Source organism: Hordeum vulgare, chromosome 4H, assembly GCF_904849725.1.
Source record: "Hordeum vulgare subsp. vulgare chromosome 4H, MorexV3_pseudomolecules_assembly, whole genome shotgun sequence".
Lineage (NCBI taxonomy): Eukaryota > Viridiplantae > Streptophyta > Magnoliopsida > Poales > Poaceae > Hordeum > Hordeum vulgare.
The window spans coordinates 46,286,133-46,305,105 of NC_058521.1; the positions used below are offsets into that span (position 1 = coordinate 46,286,133).

General features: G+C 44.4%; 1 protein-coding gene across 6 annotated transcripts; it reads right to left on the reverse strand.

The window, feature by feature from the left end:
• Positions 1 to 9,971: 9,971 nt before the first annotated feature.
• LOC123451157 (B3 domain-containing protein Os03g0619600-like) lies at positions 9,972 to 13,445 on the reverse strand. Of its 6 annotated transcripts, none has more exons than XM_045128167.1 (8): positions 13,282 to 13,445; positions 13,097 to 13,159; positions 12,856 to 12,976; positions 12,302 to 12,758; positions 12,008 to 12,210; positions 11,084 to 11,432; positions 10,708 to 10,800; positions 9,972 to 10,441 (listed from the first exon to the last, which is right to left on the reverse strand). In XM_045128167.1, the coding sequence occupies exons 3-8, from the start codon at positions 12,955 to 12,957 to the stop codon at positions 10,026 to 10,028; spliced, it is 1,620 nt and encodes a 539-aa protein (XP_044984102.1). In that variant the 5' UTR covers positions 12,958 to 12,976; positions 13,097 to 13,159; positions 13,282 to 13,445; the 3' UTR covers positions 9,972 to 10,025. The 6 variants fall into 6 exon arrangements, with proteins under 6 accessions (XP_044984102.1, XP_044984101.1, XP_044984098.1 ...); XM_045128166.1 differs by having other exon boundaries at positions 13,097 to 13,199; XM_045128163.1 differs by lacking the exons at positions 13,097 to 13,159; positions 13,282 to 13,445 and having other exon boundaries at positions 12,008 to 12,207; positions 12,856 to 13,072.
• Between the last annotated feature and the right edge of the window lie 5,528 nt (positions 13,446 to 18,973).

The window sequence follows — 18,973 nt, forward strand, 5'->3', positions numbered from 1 at the left end:
AATTGTCTGCTAACATAATCATTGAAACTCTGTTGTTTGGCAACAAAGTTATCAAATTCATCCATGCATAGGCTAGCAGGTTTATCAAAAGGAATATCACTCTCATCAAACCTACGAAGAGAATTTACTTCTACTACCTGTATCGGGTTATCGAGACCATGGATCTCTTCGATAGGTGGTAGATTTTTGACATCTTCAGATTTAATGCCTTTCTCTCGCATAGATTTCTTAGCTTCTTGCATATCTTTAGGACTGAGGAATAGAATACCTCTTTTCTTCGAAGTTGGCTTAGGAGGTGGTTCAGGAATTGTCCAAGCATTCTCATTGCACAAGATGTTATTCAATAGAATCTTAGCTTGTTCTACGGTTCGTTCCCTAAAAACACAACCGGCACAACTATCTAGGTGGTCTTTGGAACCATCGGTAAGTCCATTATAGAAGATATCAAGTATTTCATTCTTCTCAAGAGGGTGATCAGGCAAAGGATTCAGTAGCTGGACAAGCCTCCCCCAAGCTTGTGGGAGACTTTCTTCTTCAGCTTGAGCAAAGTTGTATATTTCCTGCAAGGCAACTTGCTTCTTATGGGTAGGGAAATATATTTCAGAGAAGTAGTAGACCATATCCTGGGGGTTGCGCACACAGCCAGGAGCAGGAGAAGTGAACCAGGTCTTAGCATCATCCTTTACCGAGAAAGTAAATAGCTTGAGGATATAGTAGTGGCGGATCTTTTCCTCACTAGTGAATAGGGTGGCTATATCGTGCAGTTTGGTAAGATGGGCTACAACCGTTTCAGACTCATAACCGTGAAAAGGATCAGATTTGACTAGAGTGATTAACTCAGGGTCGATAGAGAATTCATAATCCTTATCGGTCACAAAGATAGGCGAAGTGGCAAACTTCGGGTCATATTTCATCCTAGCGTTCAGAGATTTTTCTTTCCACTTGTGCAGTAATTTCTCAACATCATAGGTATCCTTACACGCAAGAAAATCCTCAGCTATCTCTCCCTCCATAACATAACGTGTATCAGGCATAACACGCAATTCAGGCATAGCAGCAGGTTCTACTTCAATAGTATCAGCAGTTTCAGAAGTATCATCACATCTAGCAGCAACTCTAGCAATTTGTGCATCAAGGAATGCACCTATTGGCAAAGCAGTATCAAGCATAGCATCATCAGGCATAGTATCAAGCATAGCATCATCAAGCATAGTATCAAGCATAGCATCATCAGGCATAGTATCAAGCATAGCATCATCAGGCATAGTATCAAGCATAGCATCATCATAAGCATCATAGGCAGCAGAAGTAGCATCATCAAGCACAGGCGACATATCAAGATTTCTAGCAAAAGGTGAAGTCGCAAACTTACTCATAACTGAAGGTGAATCAAGTGCAGAGCTAGATGGTAGTTCCTTACCTGTCCTCGTAGTGGAAGGCAAGACTTTAGTTCTTGGATCTATCGAATTCCTCATAGTGACCAGCAGACGTAAATCCCAAGTGACTGAGAGAATATAGTTGTGCTTCCCCGCCAACGACGCCAGAAAATAGTCTTGATAACCCACAAGTGTAGGGGATCGCAACAGTTTCGAGGGAAGAGTATTCAACCCAAATTTATTGATTCGCCACAAGGGGAAGCGAAAGAATATTCTCAAGTATTAGCAGCTGAGTTTGTCAAATTCAACCAGACCTGAAAGATTAGTGTCTGCAAGCAAAGTATCAGTAGCAAAGTGGTATGATAGCAACGGTGTCACAAGAAGATCTGTTGACTGCAGACTATTCCTAACTGTTGTATCAATGGCGCCAGTAAGTTGCACGTGGACGGAGAACTATTCCTCCCCGACAATGGTGTCGAAAAAGGATATTGCAACAAGTAACAGCAAAGTGACAGCAGTACCAAGGAACAGCAGTAGCAGCAGCAATAGTAACAGTTGCAGCAAAGTGGCCCAATCCCTTTTGTAGCAAGGGACAAGCCTGGACAAAGTAACGTAGCAAGGACCAGTAGTAAAAGACTCGTAGGCAGTGGATCGGTGATGGATGAGTATGACGGATGTGATTCATCATGTAACAGTTATAACATGAAGAGATATGTAACTAGCTCCCGCTCGTCAATCTCATGTAGGCATGTATTCCGTATGTAGTCATACGTGCTTAGGGAAAAGAACTTGCATGACATCTATTGTCCATCCCTCCCGTGGCAGCGGGGTCCTAATGGAAACTACGAGATATTAAGGTTCTCCTTTTACTAAAGAACCGGACCAACGCATTAACACTTGGTGAATACATGAACTCCTCATACTATGGTCATCTCCGGGAGTGGTTCCGGCTATTGTCACTCCGGGGTTGCCGGGTCATAACACATAGTAGGTGACTACAACTTGCAAGATAGGATCTAAAACACACATATATTGGCGACAACATAATAGGTTCAGATCTGAAATCATGGCACTCGGGCCCTAGTGACAAGCATTAAGCATGGCAAAGTAGTAGCAACATCAATCTCAGAACATAGTGGATACTAGGGCTCAACCCCCATCAAAACTAACTCGATTACATGATAGATCTCATCCAACTCATCACCGTCCAGCAAGCCTACGATGAGATTACTCACGAACGATGAAGAGCATCATGGAATTGTCGATGGAGGAAGGTTGATGATGACGATGACGACGATTTCCCCTCTCCGGAGCCCAAAACGGACTCCAGATCTGCCATCCAGATGAAGAACACGAGGTGGCGGCGCCTCTGTATCGTAAAACGCGATGAAACCTTCTCCCTGATTTTTTCCCGGGCGAGACGAAAGATATAGAGCTGAGTTTGGGGGTGGTGGTGCCACGTGGGCCCCACAAGCCCTCACGGCGCGGCCAGGGGGGTGGCTGCGGCTTGTGGGCTTGTGGTCCACTCGCACGCCTCCTCCGGTGGATGTTTGTGCAGGTATTTTTATTTTATTCCAGAAAAATTCTCCGTCAATTTCCAGGACATTTCGAGAACTTATATTTCTGCACAAAATCAACACCATGGCAATTCTGCTGAAAACAACGTCAGTCCGGGTTAGTTCCATTCAAATCATGCAAGTTAGAGTCCAAAACAAGGGCAAAAGAGTTCGGAAAAGTAGATACGACGGAGACGTATCACACACCCCAACTTCCTCATGTTCACGATGAAGCTTTTGAAAGCACTATCTTTGTGCCTAGCTCATGCAGGATATGTTTGATAGAAGAAATGTTTTCCCAAAGTTCACGTGCATTCTTGCCGCCGTGAATATGTGAAGTTTTGTTTCGCTTCCTCTCGGGAAATACCAAATCATTCACGCCTGCGCGGAGTGTTATATGTTTTGAAGATTTGCTATCCTCACTGCATATAACTTGCTTAGCACGCCAATCCACTAACTGATTTGATCAAGGGAAAAGAAGTTCCTCCATAAGAGCTAAATCGAGGCTTACGCAAGGGCCTTGATATCCTCGATGATGGTTCTCGAAACAGAACTTGGTTGCATTGTGTTGTAAGAATTCCGTATGGGCATGAATATCTTGACATTGTGTTCATGTGTGTTAAAATCCAACTCATGATCCAATACTTGCTTCCGTAGTTCATATCCCGAGAATCTTGCATTATCATCTGGTCTGTTTTTGGTGGTCCCCTTTTCTTCTCGGGCACCCTAAGACTGAGTGTCGTAACACCAATCAGATCTGAATCTCGGACAGATATGACGTTGGGACATTCCCAATAATTATAATGTTGGTCTTATGTAACCCGGTACGGTGATGTCTTGTCTAGCACACAGGGCCAAAGGACCTATCGATATAAATTCTTCCATATGTAGGATTCGCCATTCTTCCATGCGGAAACTATATGACTTATTTCATAAGTTGTTCCTCATGGATCCCCTTTGTATACCCATTGGTCCGGCCTTTACCTGATGACCATGTCGATACTACCCCGAACCACGGATGTGGTCATCAAAATTCAATAGGAACATTGGAAGCGCAATGCCAAATTGTTCTTGATCAATTATCCAATCCGCATGGTATGGGTAAACATCGTGATTCTCTTTGCCTTTTATTCAAAATGGTTATGTACTTGATGACCTATCATTTATACCATACTCTATGTTTTCCTCGGGAATGGTATACTTTAAATTCTTGTGTGTGTGAACACACTCTCATTCCCATTGGTCTGTTTGACCTTTCTTGTGGCATAGCTTATCTAAGCAGTGTTAATTCCCTGCTTAGATAAAATTCTCGGTATACAACTCTGTCAGTAAGACCCTGTTACTATTGTGGATAACATTCCGGTAGCCGTCGGTGGACGAGAACTTTGCCTATTGGTCTGCCTCGTTTCAGCGAGCAGGAAAATGGTTCTATTCGTCCCCCGCCCTTGGTACCGACGTTGTTGCCAACATAACTGACTGGTTATCCTCTGACATGTCTTGTTACCAAGACCGTATAAGATGTCGCTGCTCTGCCTATTCTTGGACCACATGGTGGGCCCATAACCCACAGGTCCCAGGATTGAAACCTAACTCTCCTATACATCTTTGACTCTAAAGTATCATGTACACTTGGCTTCGTATGGAATTCCAGAACCACCGTTCAATGGAACGATCACTCTTCGGTCCAGATGTTATCCAACATGCTGAAGATCAAGTCTGCATTATCCATGTGAATATGAAGGTTTCTTAGTCTCGTCAGAAGAGTGAGTATGACCGTCATCATCAAGATATGGTCTATTAACCTGGCAAAAAGGCTTATCTTCGCGTCACACCAATATGAGGTGCACACCGTTTTGGGATCAAGGGCAAGCTAGCTCCTCGCTATATTGGTCCTTTCACTATTCTCGAAAGGCATGGAAAAGTAGCTTATCAATTGGAATTACCGGCGAACCTTTCTCACGTTCACGATGTCTATCATGTGTCTCAGCTCCGCCGCTGCTTCAAGGATCCTATCCGAGCAGTGGATCATGATATGCTTCAACTGCAACGAGACCTCTCTTATAAAGAGCATCCGATCCGCATTCTCGACCAGGCTGAACGTCAAACTCGTCGCAAAGTCACCAAGTTCCTTAAAGTGCAGTGGTCAAATCATTCTAAAGATGAATCCACTTGGGAACGCGAGGATCATCTACGTGATGAATACCCCGAGCTCTTTCCTTCTACCTCTAAATTCTCGGGACGAGAATTCTTGTTAGTAGGGGAGAGTTGTGACATCCTCAGCTGTTGCTACAGTAACCTTTGTAATTAAACCAAGTAAACCTATGCTAATGGTGCCACGTCATCGTGGTTGCCATTGTTAAATTCCCGTTAGTTTAAAATGGTTTGAATTCAAAATTAATTAAATAAATAAATAATAATGTTTGACTTTTGTCAAATATTACTTAAGAAATTTTCCTTTAAAAATTATTAAATTTGAGGGGATTTAGTTTCGCTAAATTAAAGTAAAACTAAAACTGTTAATAGATAAATAAATAAATTAAACAGAATCTGAAAAGAAAAAGAAAAAGAAAAAGACCCTCCACACCCCATTGGACCGACCCCAACCGGGCCATCTAACCAGCCCACTCTAATCGGGGGGGTATAACCCCCCCAAACCCTAAAGCACTACTGAGCGCCTCCTCATTTCCCCTGCCTCCGCCACCAGGAGAACCCACGAGGGGATCCCCCTCGCCTCGCGAGTGCACCCCTCCCTCGCCAACTCCCCACGAGCGCCAAGACCATCCCCTCGTCACCCTCCCCAGATCGCTGCCCACCAACCCCACGTCGCTCTCTCCCCGGAGCCCGCGCGAACCCCATCACCCCAGCGCCAGGTCGCCTCACCTCCCACGTCGCCTCACCAGCACCCCTCGATCCCTTCACTATTTCCCCACTCCCCATCGAGCGCCAGCTCTCTCACCTCCCGCTAGAGCTCCACTCCCCACGTCGCCCCTTGTGGCTCCCTCCCCCAGGCCCGAACCACATCGCCCCAAGCCCCCCCCACCGCGGGCTCTTCCCCTCTCCAGATCGAGAAGGAGCCCCCTGGCGCTCGCTCCTCCGCGCCTCACTCCTCTCTGCCTCGCACCGTCACCCGTGGATGCATGTATGTATGTATGTATTATGTACGTATGTATGCATGTGTGTGGAAAAATATACATAAGGTATATGTATAGATGTCTATATGTGTGTAAATGTGTACAACATGTGCATGATGTGTGTTGTGTATGTGTGCGCGTTAGACCGTTGGGTCACTTCCATGTGGGACCAACCCCCCCACTCCTACTCACAAGGGGGCCAGGAACCCCCTATAAAAATGAAATAATAATAATAATAGTAATAATAATAAGTATAAACAAATAATTATATATATATATGTTTTAATAATAGATAATAAAATAAATAAGTAAATAAGTAATTAATTAGTTAAGTTAATTAATTAATTAATTTTGTGAATTAATTAATTAGATAAATAAGTATTAGTGATAATGATTATGAGTAAATAGGTTAATTAGGATAATTAAATTATCCTATTAGAGTATGACACGTGGGTCCCCCACTCACTTAATCTAATTACTTAATAATTAACCCTAATTAAAAATTGTGTCTATGACACATGAGACCCACTAGTCAGTTTAACCATTCAACTGTTAATGTGAGCATAACATCATGCTGATGTCATAATAGTATTTAATAATTAATTAAATCTATTTTTAATTCCTAATTATTGAATAAAGTTTTAAAAATTAATATAAATAAACCGTAGCTTAGATGAAAATATTTTCAACATGAAAGTTGATCAGCACGAGACGAATCCGGATACACGGTCCATTCGTCTGTCACGCGTTCCTAGCATAGCAAACATGGAACTTTTCCATCATTTTTCAACTGTCCGGTATTAGCCAGAGACCCGGGAAATATCATTTGATATTCTCCCGACCCGTCTATGATGGATGTTACTGCGTTAGCTCATGCCGAGTCTGCATATTGCCATGTCATGCTTAGTGTTGCACTTGTTGCTGTTATTTATTGTTTCTTCCCCCCTCTTCTTACCGGTAGACCCCGAGGCTGACGCTGCTGCCGGGTACATCTGCGCCCCTGACGACCAGCCCTTTGCCGTAGAGCAACAAGGCAAGCAAACCCCTTTGATCATCCCTATGTCGTCTATGTCTTTCTTCCTCCTGCTTGCATTAGAATTTTGCTACTGTTGTAGTTAGCTCCTATATCTAATGCATAGCCTAATTTTGATAAACTTCTACTTTCAGTTTCGCACTTTAAACTATTCAGTATAGGTGGAGCGGTCTTTCCCTCTAACCCCTTAGTCCAGTTGCCCCGCTTAATTGTCAAGTCTCGATCCCTAATCGACGAGCCAGAACCGGCACAACACTTACACCCATTAGTTGTACGACCCTACAGATATACTATCGGGTACCGAGGGTGACACCTCGCGAAGTACTCAGGATGATATCTCTGTAGTACAGCTAGTCGGTCATGGTTATCGAGGGTGATTCCTCTTCCACCATTCCTGATGATGTCTCTGTCGTGCAACCCCTCAAGTGTGGGACCCTCGAGGGTGATTCCTCTAAGTCCTCCTTGACGGATATGTCATTCGGAATCCAATGAGGGTGATACCTCGGATTCCCTCTGATGTTACAACCACACAGTTACTTGACTATGTTTCTGGGATCATTGATGAATAGATGTTAGGCGGGTGGATTCCTGCGTGGTTGTGCCGTTGACTTAATTAAAATGTTAATGGATTTGGGTATTTGATCTGGGTTGGTCGAAAGGCCTTATTACGCACTAACCGTCTGCGTGGGAAGAATTATGGGTACTCGACGTCGCGGTATCAGCCGAAGTTCTTCAGACGTCAGCGATGGAGCGGCGCGCGCCCGAGTGGTCCCGAGATGCATCGCACTTGTGATTAAGGGGTGCTAGGACTGACATCGGCCGCCCACGCATCGTGCAGGAGCGTAGAGGGCAAGTGGGCCCACGACCCCTTTGTGCTTAGGAGTTAGACCGGCGGGCTGGCCTCTTTGTTGAGCTTAGGTGGGACTGCGACGTGTCGATATTCCGAGGCCGGGCATGAACCAGAAAAGTGTGTCAGGCCAGAATGTTATCGAGCGCGTTGGGGAATATGTTGTGCACCCGTGCAGGGAAGAACTTATCTATTCGAATAGCCGTGTCCACGGTTACAGGACGACTTGGAGTTGAGCCCTGATCTTATAAAACTACAATGGTTACTTAACTGGATTTGTTGCCCTGGGGTTGCTTCCTCGTAAGGAGTCGAGGAAGGATCTCTAGGCATGACCTCATATTAATATTGTTGCAACAATATGACTACTATTTGTGTTACCTGTTCTACTCTCGTCTACTGCTGCAAGACCCTTGAAGATGCTAGTCTTCGATAGGACTAGGCCTTCTCTCTATTCTTGCTTTGTTGCAGTCAGTCCACACATAAACCCCTTCTTTGATACTAATGCATATTTAGCTTAGTTCTGATGTATGACTTGCGAGTATTTTGGATGAGTACTCACCGTTGCTTTGTTCCCCCTTTGTCCCCTTGATCCGTTGCTGCGACCAGATGATGAAGCCAAGGAGATGGAGTTTTCTGCCGACGCCTGCCACCCCGATGGTGACTTCTTCGTGGAGGCCGCTGAAGACCAGGAGTAGTTTAGGAGGTTCCCAGGCAGGAGACATCGCCTCGTTCGATCGTGTTTCTTGTGTGCTAGCCTTCTCTAAGGCACCCCATGTTTAATGTCTGTACTCAGATATTGTTGCTTCCGCTGACTCGTGTGTTTATCGAGCTTCTGTATTCTAGCCCTCGAGGCCCCTGGCTTGTAATATAAAGCTTGTATGTTTTATTTGTGTCTAGAGTTGTGTTGTGATATTTTCCCGTGAGTCCTTGAGTTTGATCGCACGCATTTGCGTGTATGATTAGCTTACGATTAAATCGAGGACGTCACGGTTACTGTCCGCTACAGGTTAGTTTAATATTTTTTAGGTTTTAGTTGAGCGTTCGAAATATCATCCTTTTTATGTAAATTTATGTCCAAACTTAAGCATCCGTCGTATGAGCAAGAAATCGTGTTGTTTGTTCAAATTCGCTTCGAAACTTATGCGGGCGTGGCTGAATGGCCATCTCGAGTATGATTGTCCATAGACGCATCCAAAAGCCTTCATGAACAAATACAATATCTATTTTAGGGGTCCGTGTTGGAGATGTCCTAAGAAACTTGGTATCACATATTCTTTAAACCTCGGAGAGACCTGCGCCCGAGACCGGTGGTTGACAACCACAGAGACGTCCGTGCAGCAACGACGTCACCTAGACGAGGAGGTCGCTTGGATTGACGACTGAGTTCTCTCTTAGCAAGATAGACGTCGCCGCTGCTGGTGGGGGGAGGGGGGAGTGGTGAGGGAAAGGCTACCCCCCAAGGTTGTTGTTGGCCATGATGGCCATCCGCACGGCGCGGGAGGAAGCGAAGCGGCTCTTCCTTTAGCGTCGGGCTACGCCCATGCAGAGTTGTTGCGCCTTTCCATCGCTAGAAGAACCACTCCGATGATGCCCACATCACATGTGGCTGCAGCGGTGCCACTTGGCAGTTCGACGACACGTACGAGGTCACCATCCACGACAAGTTAGTTTAGTTTTTGTAGGTTTTAGTTGAACGAACGAAATATCATCCGTTTTATATAAATTATATCTGAACTTAAGTAAATTCCATCGTGTATGCAAGAAAATCATCCTGATTGTTCCAAATCGCTTCGAAATTTATGTGGGCATGGTTGATATGCCGCCTCCAATATCATTGTCCACCGACCGTCTCGAAACCTCCACGAACAAATACATTGTCCATTTTAACGGTCCGCGTTGAAGATACCCTAAGAAACTAGGTATAACGTGTTCTTTAAACCTCAGGGCTTCCTCCTTATACAAACTCATCATCATTAACTTGTTTAAACTTAGTTTCGAAAAAAGTAAGTACTTGCTTGAACCTCAGAATACAAAATAAAGTTGCCACTAAAGTACGGTCATAAGCTGTTTAAAATTTAGTGTCTAGTTTGCCATACAGAGAGCTATCGTCCTCACTCCAGCGAATGGCCGTACCCATAGTTTCGACTTCCAAAACACAAAGGCAACAAAGAGCCCTCTAGAGTATATACAAATGCTAGCACAGAGAGTGGATACATGTCTGTTTCCCGTCAGTGGCATCAAACTAGCAATTCTCTGCAAATGATGTAGACCGTCATCTTCTTCAGTCCCCCCTTGTTTTTCATCAGCTCGAAGAGGCAGATGTCCCCCTCCTGCAGGCCGTTGTCGCTGGCAAAAGAAGTCCAGCCTCCACTTATCCTCAAGGCACCTTTCTTGTCGTGCATCTCGCCATGCCATCTTTGGCTCTTCCCCTCCAGCTGAAGCACGAAACTCCGGCTCCCATTTCGGAGGTACTTGACAGCGTATTGTGTGGCAAAGGTCTGTTTGTTCATATACACGCAGAATACTGGACATATTAGAATAAAATGCAAACTTGCAACTATGGACTCTTGCTGAAACAACTATGGGTGGTAGTAGCATAGTTGCTTGTATGGACTGATTTTTCTCAAAACAAATACTTCCTCCGTAGAGAAATATAAGAGCATTTAGATCACTACTTTAGTGATCTAAACGCTCTTATATTTCTTTACAGAGGGAGTAACTGTGAACTGAAAATCATAAGAATATTATTCTAGACAAGACTTACTAGAGCGACACGGACATTGGTCTTGGTCATGACTGCGACATAGATGTGCAGATCTGATGCAATGGCTCCAACTTTCTCCAAAACTATCTTCTCCTGCACGTCCGTTAGATGGGCACCCATTAGCATCATGTAGGGGAGATCACAACTTATGTCTTTATACCTCTCACTTATCCGGTGATCTTCATAACCCGAAGAGAAGGTTTCTTCATCTAGAAAGTTTTCACATTAAGGAACACAGAAAGATAAGAACTCTAGGCATGGTACTCCCTCCGTTCCAAAATACTTGTTGTACTTTTTGTTCAAATTTGAACTAAAACCATGACAAATATTTTTGGAACGGAGTGAGTAATAATTATGTGATAGTACCATTCCATACCGTCATTTGGTTCCTCCTTAATACACAATGTTGGGGCATTCTTTGTGCTCGGCAAACCATATGTTGAGAGATTTTCACCGGAGGGATGATCAATGGTCACTTTGCGAAGCAGATGGACCATCAATTTGAATGTTCTACCCTTACGATTCGTCATGGGCTGAAAGACGCACAGATCTCCCTCCAGTAAATTATTGTCACGGACAAAGCCACACTCCTTCAGATTGCAACGACCTCCATCAGATTTGACACGGAACTCGCAGTGCCATTTGTTGCTCTGCTCAGGCAGCTGTAGTTTGATAGTCTGGTTTTTGCGTGGAAAGTGTGCCAGTGCGTAATCCTTGGGAATTACCTGATCAGAGAAAGGTGCAGAATGTGAAACTGATCCAAGTTTTAATCATGAACATTAATGCTGCAATAAAAGTGAAATTCCCCTAATAGCATGATTTCCACTGTAAACCAGGACGCACTTTTGCTTCGGTACACACCCCCCCCCCCCCCAACAAAACGTAGAAGGGGAAACGTATACCCGCTTCGTATTGTACACTATAGGCAAACATATGTAAACCCACCTCGTATTGTATACATACGGTGGCCTGTAGTGTGCAATACGAGGTGGGTATACGTTCTCCTTTGTACGTTTTGTGTGTGTGGGGGGGGGGGGGGGGGTACCGAAGCACACCTCGCCAGGACGACATGTTACAACCGCAACAAAAGTAAAAAAATCACCAAGTATACTGAATCTGCTTCAGTATGATCAACCGCATTTTCACTGTTTTGATCATTTTTACTTCCATACAGTAGCGAATGACAAATGTATATATATATATATATATATATATATATATATATATATATGGAAGTAGTTGAAAGGCATACGATTAACTTCTTGTTCATGGGTAATTCATACGACTAACTTAATATTACCAGATCAGGATATGGTTTCAAACTGGGCTTCATCATCATAGCCACAAGCAGGGGCATTTCAGGTTGAATTTCCCGGACAAGTTCAACTATATTGGCCTCATCTTCTTCTGTTACATAGCACTTCCCTGATAACACATAAAGAGGCGTTGCGAGCATCTGATCATCGGATTCAGATGACTCATGCTCATAAGGACTGTCTTCTGCTGTAAAATAGTTTCAAGAGTAAGGTTAACTGCAGATAAATGGTACACCATATAATGTGATAAATTGTTACAAGTCAGTTGTAAAGTTAACCTGAAAAATCATCTGATGGAGAAGAAATTGCATCTGTCCTTGCTCGTTTTCTACAATGGCCCAGGGTTCCACTCTGCCAATCGACCGATCGTCCTCGTGCTGACGAATGAGTACTGCCATCACTGAAACTGGTCGAAATGTCTGCAGAATTTGTGCTTGGTTCTTGATCATTGATATTAATCTGTCTGCGACTGCGAGCACAGGACACCACTTTCTCACAACCACTAGAATCAAAGACCACAACCTTGAAGCAACAATTTCCACAGTATCGGAACATCAAGGAGTCACCCTCTACTATATGATTGTCGTCGACAAACGCCTCCCACCCAGATCTGAGCAATGTTTTATTCCTACGCTCAGTAATTCCGACATCGTACACATTACCATTGGGGGCTTCTAGTTCGATGGCTGCTGACAGCTTCCACGCGAAATAGTTCACAAATCTCTCTGGTATGACCTGCAAAAACGCGAATCGTTAGAACTATTAGTATTAATTGAAAACATGCATTATTGCTACTGATTCAGCGAGCAAGGCAACCCACCACTGAGCTTACCATGCGATGCCTAGAGTGTCTATCCATGTGCGTGACGAAACACCTGACCTTTCCATGCAAATGAGTCCAGTATCTCTTGCAGCATTGACAGGAATTGCTCATCTGGCCGCCTATCAATGTCCTGTGATTACGGGGGGAAACATGGATCATGAAAGATGGCACTCGCAGTGAAAGAAAACCTTCTTGTCCTCTGCACCCATCGTGATTTACAACTTTACTCTGCAACTGCCAGTCAAGTTACCTGGCTTAACGAGAGAGAAACCTGTAGCTTCTCGCTGTAGAAAGCCCCGAAAGTTTCCTTTACCTAAGCAGCGGCAGAATCTTGTTGAGCCCAGCAAAAAGGACTGAAACAAAAGAGGAACAATGGAGGCATGTATGGAAGAGATGCAGAGAAGGCTAAGGAGCAAACAAAAGAGAAGGACATACTGCAATGCCGGCCGGAAGGGACTTGTTGCTCCAGGTCCAGGGGGAGGTGTTCTGGAACTGGAAGAACCAAGCAGCCAAGCAGGGGAAGGCGGAGTGAGAGAAGTTGAACTGCAGAGTGGAGGAGAAGAAGCGGGCTGAACCACCAAATGGATGCCCTGATTTGGCCTGTCATCCTCGTCTCTGCTACTCTGATATGACTACTCTTGTGGCAGGCACTGTATCACACCTCTAGCCGTCCAGTCGTAGACTTGTAGGCCCGTCTTGGAGAAGCGGGAAGTTTCTTCGAAGGTTGGCACCGGTTCAGCGATTACGAGGTAGTAGGGTGTTTTTTTTTTTTTTTTTTTGTAATTAGGTAGTAGGGTGTTAGGTTTCACTCATTCACTAAAAAAACGTTTTAGAGCAAAGACGATTCCGAAAGAAAATGATCAGTGCGAAAAGCCGAAATCATAGGAAGGAGAAAAAAAAAAGGAAATGATTCTCGGAAGCCCTATGTGTGGCGCCCACCGGAGCGTCTCTCTTGATCCTGTTTTGTTTGGTATTAGTTTTTTATTTTATTTTTGTTTTGTTTTATGTTTTGTACGAGGATATCGTTTAATTTTATTAACTTGCGTGCAATTTTAGCCAATGATAATAGATTTGTACATGATAATTAACCGTCTTGGATATTTTGGCCACTACGATAGCTTAATGATGCTAAAAGTTGATGGTTCCTCACAGGATATTTATTTGTCCCTCCTTCCCTTCCCACTGGTTTCGTAATATTCAATGGTAGTACAATTACAAATCAAACCAATTGTTAATTACCAACGATGCATGACCCACTTCTACACCTGAGTGACAAATCAACATCATCAATCATTAAAACTTCGTGAGCCGGCAAAGTTTCATGGCAATGTGACATACGAAGAGCTCGAGACAGAAAAACAAAATCGGTGCTTCAAAATGAAATATTCTGAACATTTTGTCAAAACTTTGTCTTTTTTTCTCCAGAGCTCCTATGGTGTCATATAGCCATGATTTTTTGTATACACCTACAAAATTGATCACTAGTAAAAAAAGGTCCATTTGTTCCGGTTTCAGAGCCCCGTTAGCGTTGATTCCTGAACCGAAACTAAAGGGTCGGAACTAAAGGCCCAAATCTTTCGTCTCAATTGACTTATGAACCGGGCCCAAATGAGCTCTACGTGGCCGCTGCGGAGAGCCCACGCAGGAGAAACTTTGACCAACCGGGGCCAAATTGCATCCAAGCGTCAGCATGTGGCCGAAGCTGGGTTTTTTGTTTTTTTTAATGGAGGGGGTAGGGGGTTTTGGAGGTTTAATTTAGTGGTTTCATATTGTGTTAGCTAGCTAATAGAGAGAAGTGGTCTCTCTTTCTCCGTGTTTGGTCGACTCTAGCTACTATACATATAGAAAGAACTTGACGCTAGCTAATAAGAAAATGGAGGAAACCATTTACAATCCCTAACATATATATACAATATAACATCTTCTACAATCCCTAGCATCATCTAATTAAGATCCAGTCACAAATCCACATGGTATTCTCCGTCTTTAGGTATGACGTGGTAAAGAAAGAATCCCACCGATTCCTCTTGAATTGCTTGTATGCGATCATATGGTAGGAGTTGATCCCGCATCTCGCAGATCAAATTTAAAGAAGGGGGCTGGGTCAATACATGCATATATATGAATAAAACTCAACACAATTGATGGTAATATATAAAATAAAATTGTGAATATTATTTACGTACTTCAAATAGTTTCTTAGAGAAGCCTCGCTCACAGGTCGAGTGGCGAATGAACTCGCATATGTAGTATCCACATAAAATAGTCGCTTCTTTCTGGTACATATACTTTACGAGAATAGAGTCAATCAAACTAATAAGCAAGCATGGTAATGATATATTTGAATCAATTAGAGATGCGCGAAACTAGTTAGTACTACTTACGTTGGGGTGCGTAAATCGCAACTCTTTGTTTAGACCGAGAACCTTATTGGCGAACTTCTTCCAAACCCTGCCAGGCAAAGAAAATGATTACTTGATATCAGCCCATGAACGAAAGTTGCATGCTGATATGGTCTCGGTATTGACTGGACTTACTTCTTGAGCATTTCAGTCATGTCCGCATAATCCTCTTCGGCTTTACGTCTCGAGTTTAAGCCAGTTACTAATGCCCTGCCAACGTTAATAGATAACAGAATAAAGTGGTGTCTGTGCGCGCATATATAACTCATCAATTACATTACTTAACCTCAAGTAAGAGAAACCGAGTATACAGAGAAGACAACAACACTCACTTGAAGTTGTAAGGAAAGATTATTTCTCTTTTGTTTTGATGTATAAGGAACGAGTTTAGCAAGTTCTCCTCGGTCTCTTTGATTGAGTCTCGTACCGTCAATTCATTTACGACATCTGGGCTAATGAACCCAACGTCGACGATTCCTGTTTTTTTTAATTCGACGATCTTTAAGCTGCATAATATATATAGTGAGGATAATTATATATACATCCAATGAACGAACTGAGCTAGAGACTTATAGACAGTAGGAAGTCATGAGTTGTTTGTCGAGGGCTAGTTGATTGTATAACTGAAATAACTCCTCAAATTTAATAGGAATCACAGGAAGTCCAATGAATTCGTGCTCTAGTTTCACTGCCACATACATAGCGTCTTTCTCACATTCCCTACAGGTTTTCATGTACCACTCATGCAATTTGTGCATCATCGTTGTTAGATGAGGATGTCCAGGTTTGACGAGAGGATTCCCGCTCACGTATTTATATTGTTCTTTTGTTACCTCATCCCCCAAGTAATCATTAGGATTGGTACCGGGCACCATCCCCGGATGATTAGCAACGACGGTATCGCTAGACACCTTGAGCGGGAGGCACGATTGCTTCTCCTGTTGGCCGATCTAGGGAATTGTTTTCGCTCTTTTCCATGCATCACTGGAAGTAGTTCCCGACTGCCGCGCTTGTGCATATGTCTTTTTAAGAATGCGTTCATAGTTGGAATCCGGCGGAGGCAGTGATGGTCGCGTTAGTTGATTGATAGTGCATTCCACTTTCACCGGATCTAGCTTCTCCTTCTGAGATGGAGTTTTCTTTGCAAAATGGGCCCTCAATTCGGCACGACATATGTCCTCGTTTTCCTGCTTGGTCCTCTCATATGGTAACTTTTCTAGAGGCTTGAGAGATGGACCGTATCTGAATTTCCTCCCGCCTCTGCTTGTACTGCTAGCTGCCGGAGAGAAGGAGGTGTATCTCTTCCGCTTGAGAGAAGGAGGTGGACTACTCTGACGCGCCGGAGGAGCTGGAGCGGCGGCTTTTGTCTTCCGACGTTGCCGACAAAGCGAAGGAGGAGGCGAACTGCTCCGACGTGCCGGAGTAGGCGAAGGAGGAGGCGAAGTGCCCTCACGCATCGGAGGAGCCGGAGAAGGAGGCGGAGTGCTCTGATCACTCGCCCGAGGAGGGGGGAGGAGGCGGAGTGCCCTGATCACTCGCCGGAGGAGGAGGAGGGGGGAGGAGGCGGAGTGCCCTGATCACTCGCCGGAGGAGCAGGAGGCGTCCAGTTTGGAAGCTTGATGAACTCCTTCTGCCATAGACATGTACTCCTCAGAGCACGAACCAGCTAAGTCTCCCCTTCACCTGCAGGGTGGTCAAGCTCGAGCTCCTCAAATCCCTCCATTACTTTATCCACCATCACAACAGCATATCCATGTGGAATCGGAAGGCAGTGAAAAGTTCCGTTGGGTTCAGGTGGTGCAACAGAGCAGACAACCGCTTTGAAAATGAGGTTCCGACATTTCATCATAAGCTCGCAATGTTGAGCCTCCGTGATAGTATCCACGGGGTAGCTAGGAGCCGTGAAGTCATGCTGAACGAGCTCCGTGGAAGCCACACTGCTTCTCCACTAAGATGCGGGGTAGCTTCATGCCGCTGAGATGGTTGGCCGACAGCTCGCTCGCTCTCAAGTTCCTCAAGCTTCTGTAGTCTTGCTTGGATCTGTTGCATGTCGCTCAACTCCACTTTCCTCTTTCTCTCTCCGGCTTTTGTAACCGCCTGCGTAGGGAAACCCAACCTTCCACGGAATGGATCCTGGTGTGCCTCGTATTCGTCCAGGGTGCTCAACATTCCCTAAGGCCTCAGTCAGCTTGTCGTTCTCTCTGTCGGGAATGAATGTCCCTTCCTGCACTGCGGTGATATACTTCTGAAGCTTGTTGATGGGTATTGAAAGTTGCTCGTCCGTCCAATGGCACTACCCTGTTTCAGGGTCCAAAGTTCCCCCAACCCCGAAGAACCAAGTCCTTGAACCGTCTGGCCAATTCAATGTCTCTGGTTCGACCTCTTTAGCAATCAGGTCATTCTCAGCTTTTCCCAGAACGACCGGGCTTTGAGGTAGCCACCTGACCCCGTATGATGGTGATACTGCTTCTTTGCGGCATTGTTCTTGTTTGTCTCTGACATTTTCTTACTCTTGTCCGATGTCTTGTAGGCAACAAATGCGGGCTAGTGATCTCTTATCTTCTCAAATCGGCCGACAAATTGTAGAGTCTTCCCTTTGTTGACAAACATTGATTTCAAATCATTCTTCCACTTCCTGAATAGATGTGTCATCTTCTTAAGAGCACATGCCTTGACCAGTGGCTCTATAACTGGCTTATTCGGATCCTCCTCTGGTGATAGGGTGAAATTTGCCTTCAGCGTGGTCCAAAGATCATCTTTCTGCCTATCGATGACATAATCACCTTCACGGACGTCGTCGCCCTTAGGCTTATTCCATTGCTTGATGCTGATCGGGATGTTGTCCCTAACAATAACTCCGAACTGAGCAGAAAATGCGTCCTTGGTCCGCTTGGGTTCAATCTATAAGCCATCGTCTGCGAGTGTTGTGATCGTGAAATTTTCATCCATGCGGAACCTTCTCTTCGGGCCTCGTCTCTTTGCCAAAGTTTGGCTCGATCCGGAGGGCTATAAAAGAAGAAAGAAGAGTTAATATATGCACATACCTTCGGGCTTAATTAATATATGTACCTCGTCGGACTTTGCAACACCTTTGTCCTCCGTTCGGTCACCGGAGTGGTCATCATGGTCTCCTTCTTCCTCCGGCATTCGGAATCCGGAGCCATCATGATCATGTCCTTCCTCCTCCATTGTTCGATCACTCGAGCCGTCATCCTCTCCTTCCAAAAATATTTCATTGTTGAGATACGACAAGATATCACCTCCGCCGAGGATTATCTCCCCCAACAACTGGTCTTGTTCCAGGTCTCTTTGATCCATAGTTTGTGCAAATATTTCAGCTCCTTGTATGAATAACCGAATTACACGAACTTCTATGTTTTAAACATGCACAAACTTTTTTATATTTCATTTCCAAATGTTGAATAGTTCATAGATGTACGTTATGATATATAATGCAATAGATCTCAAGAGGAAAAAAAGGTTTTCTTTCCGTTACAACCAATAATCAACTTAATACATCTCGAATTTTATCGAATATAATCTCGAATACAAAGAGCAACTGATCACCCAAAGAGTTGTCGTTGTACTGAGGCACGGACGGTGAAAAACCACAGAGAAGGAACCATAGCAGGATCATAGCTCAGGTGAGATCCCTGAAGAACCTGCTAGGTATTGGAGAACCTGGCGTCCAACGCAACCAAGTAGCGACGGACGTGCTCGTCCTC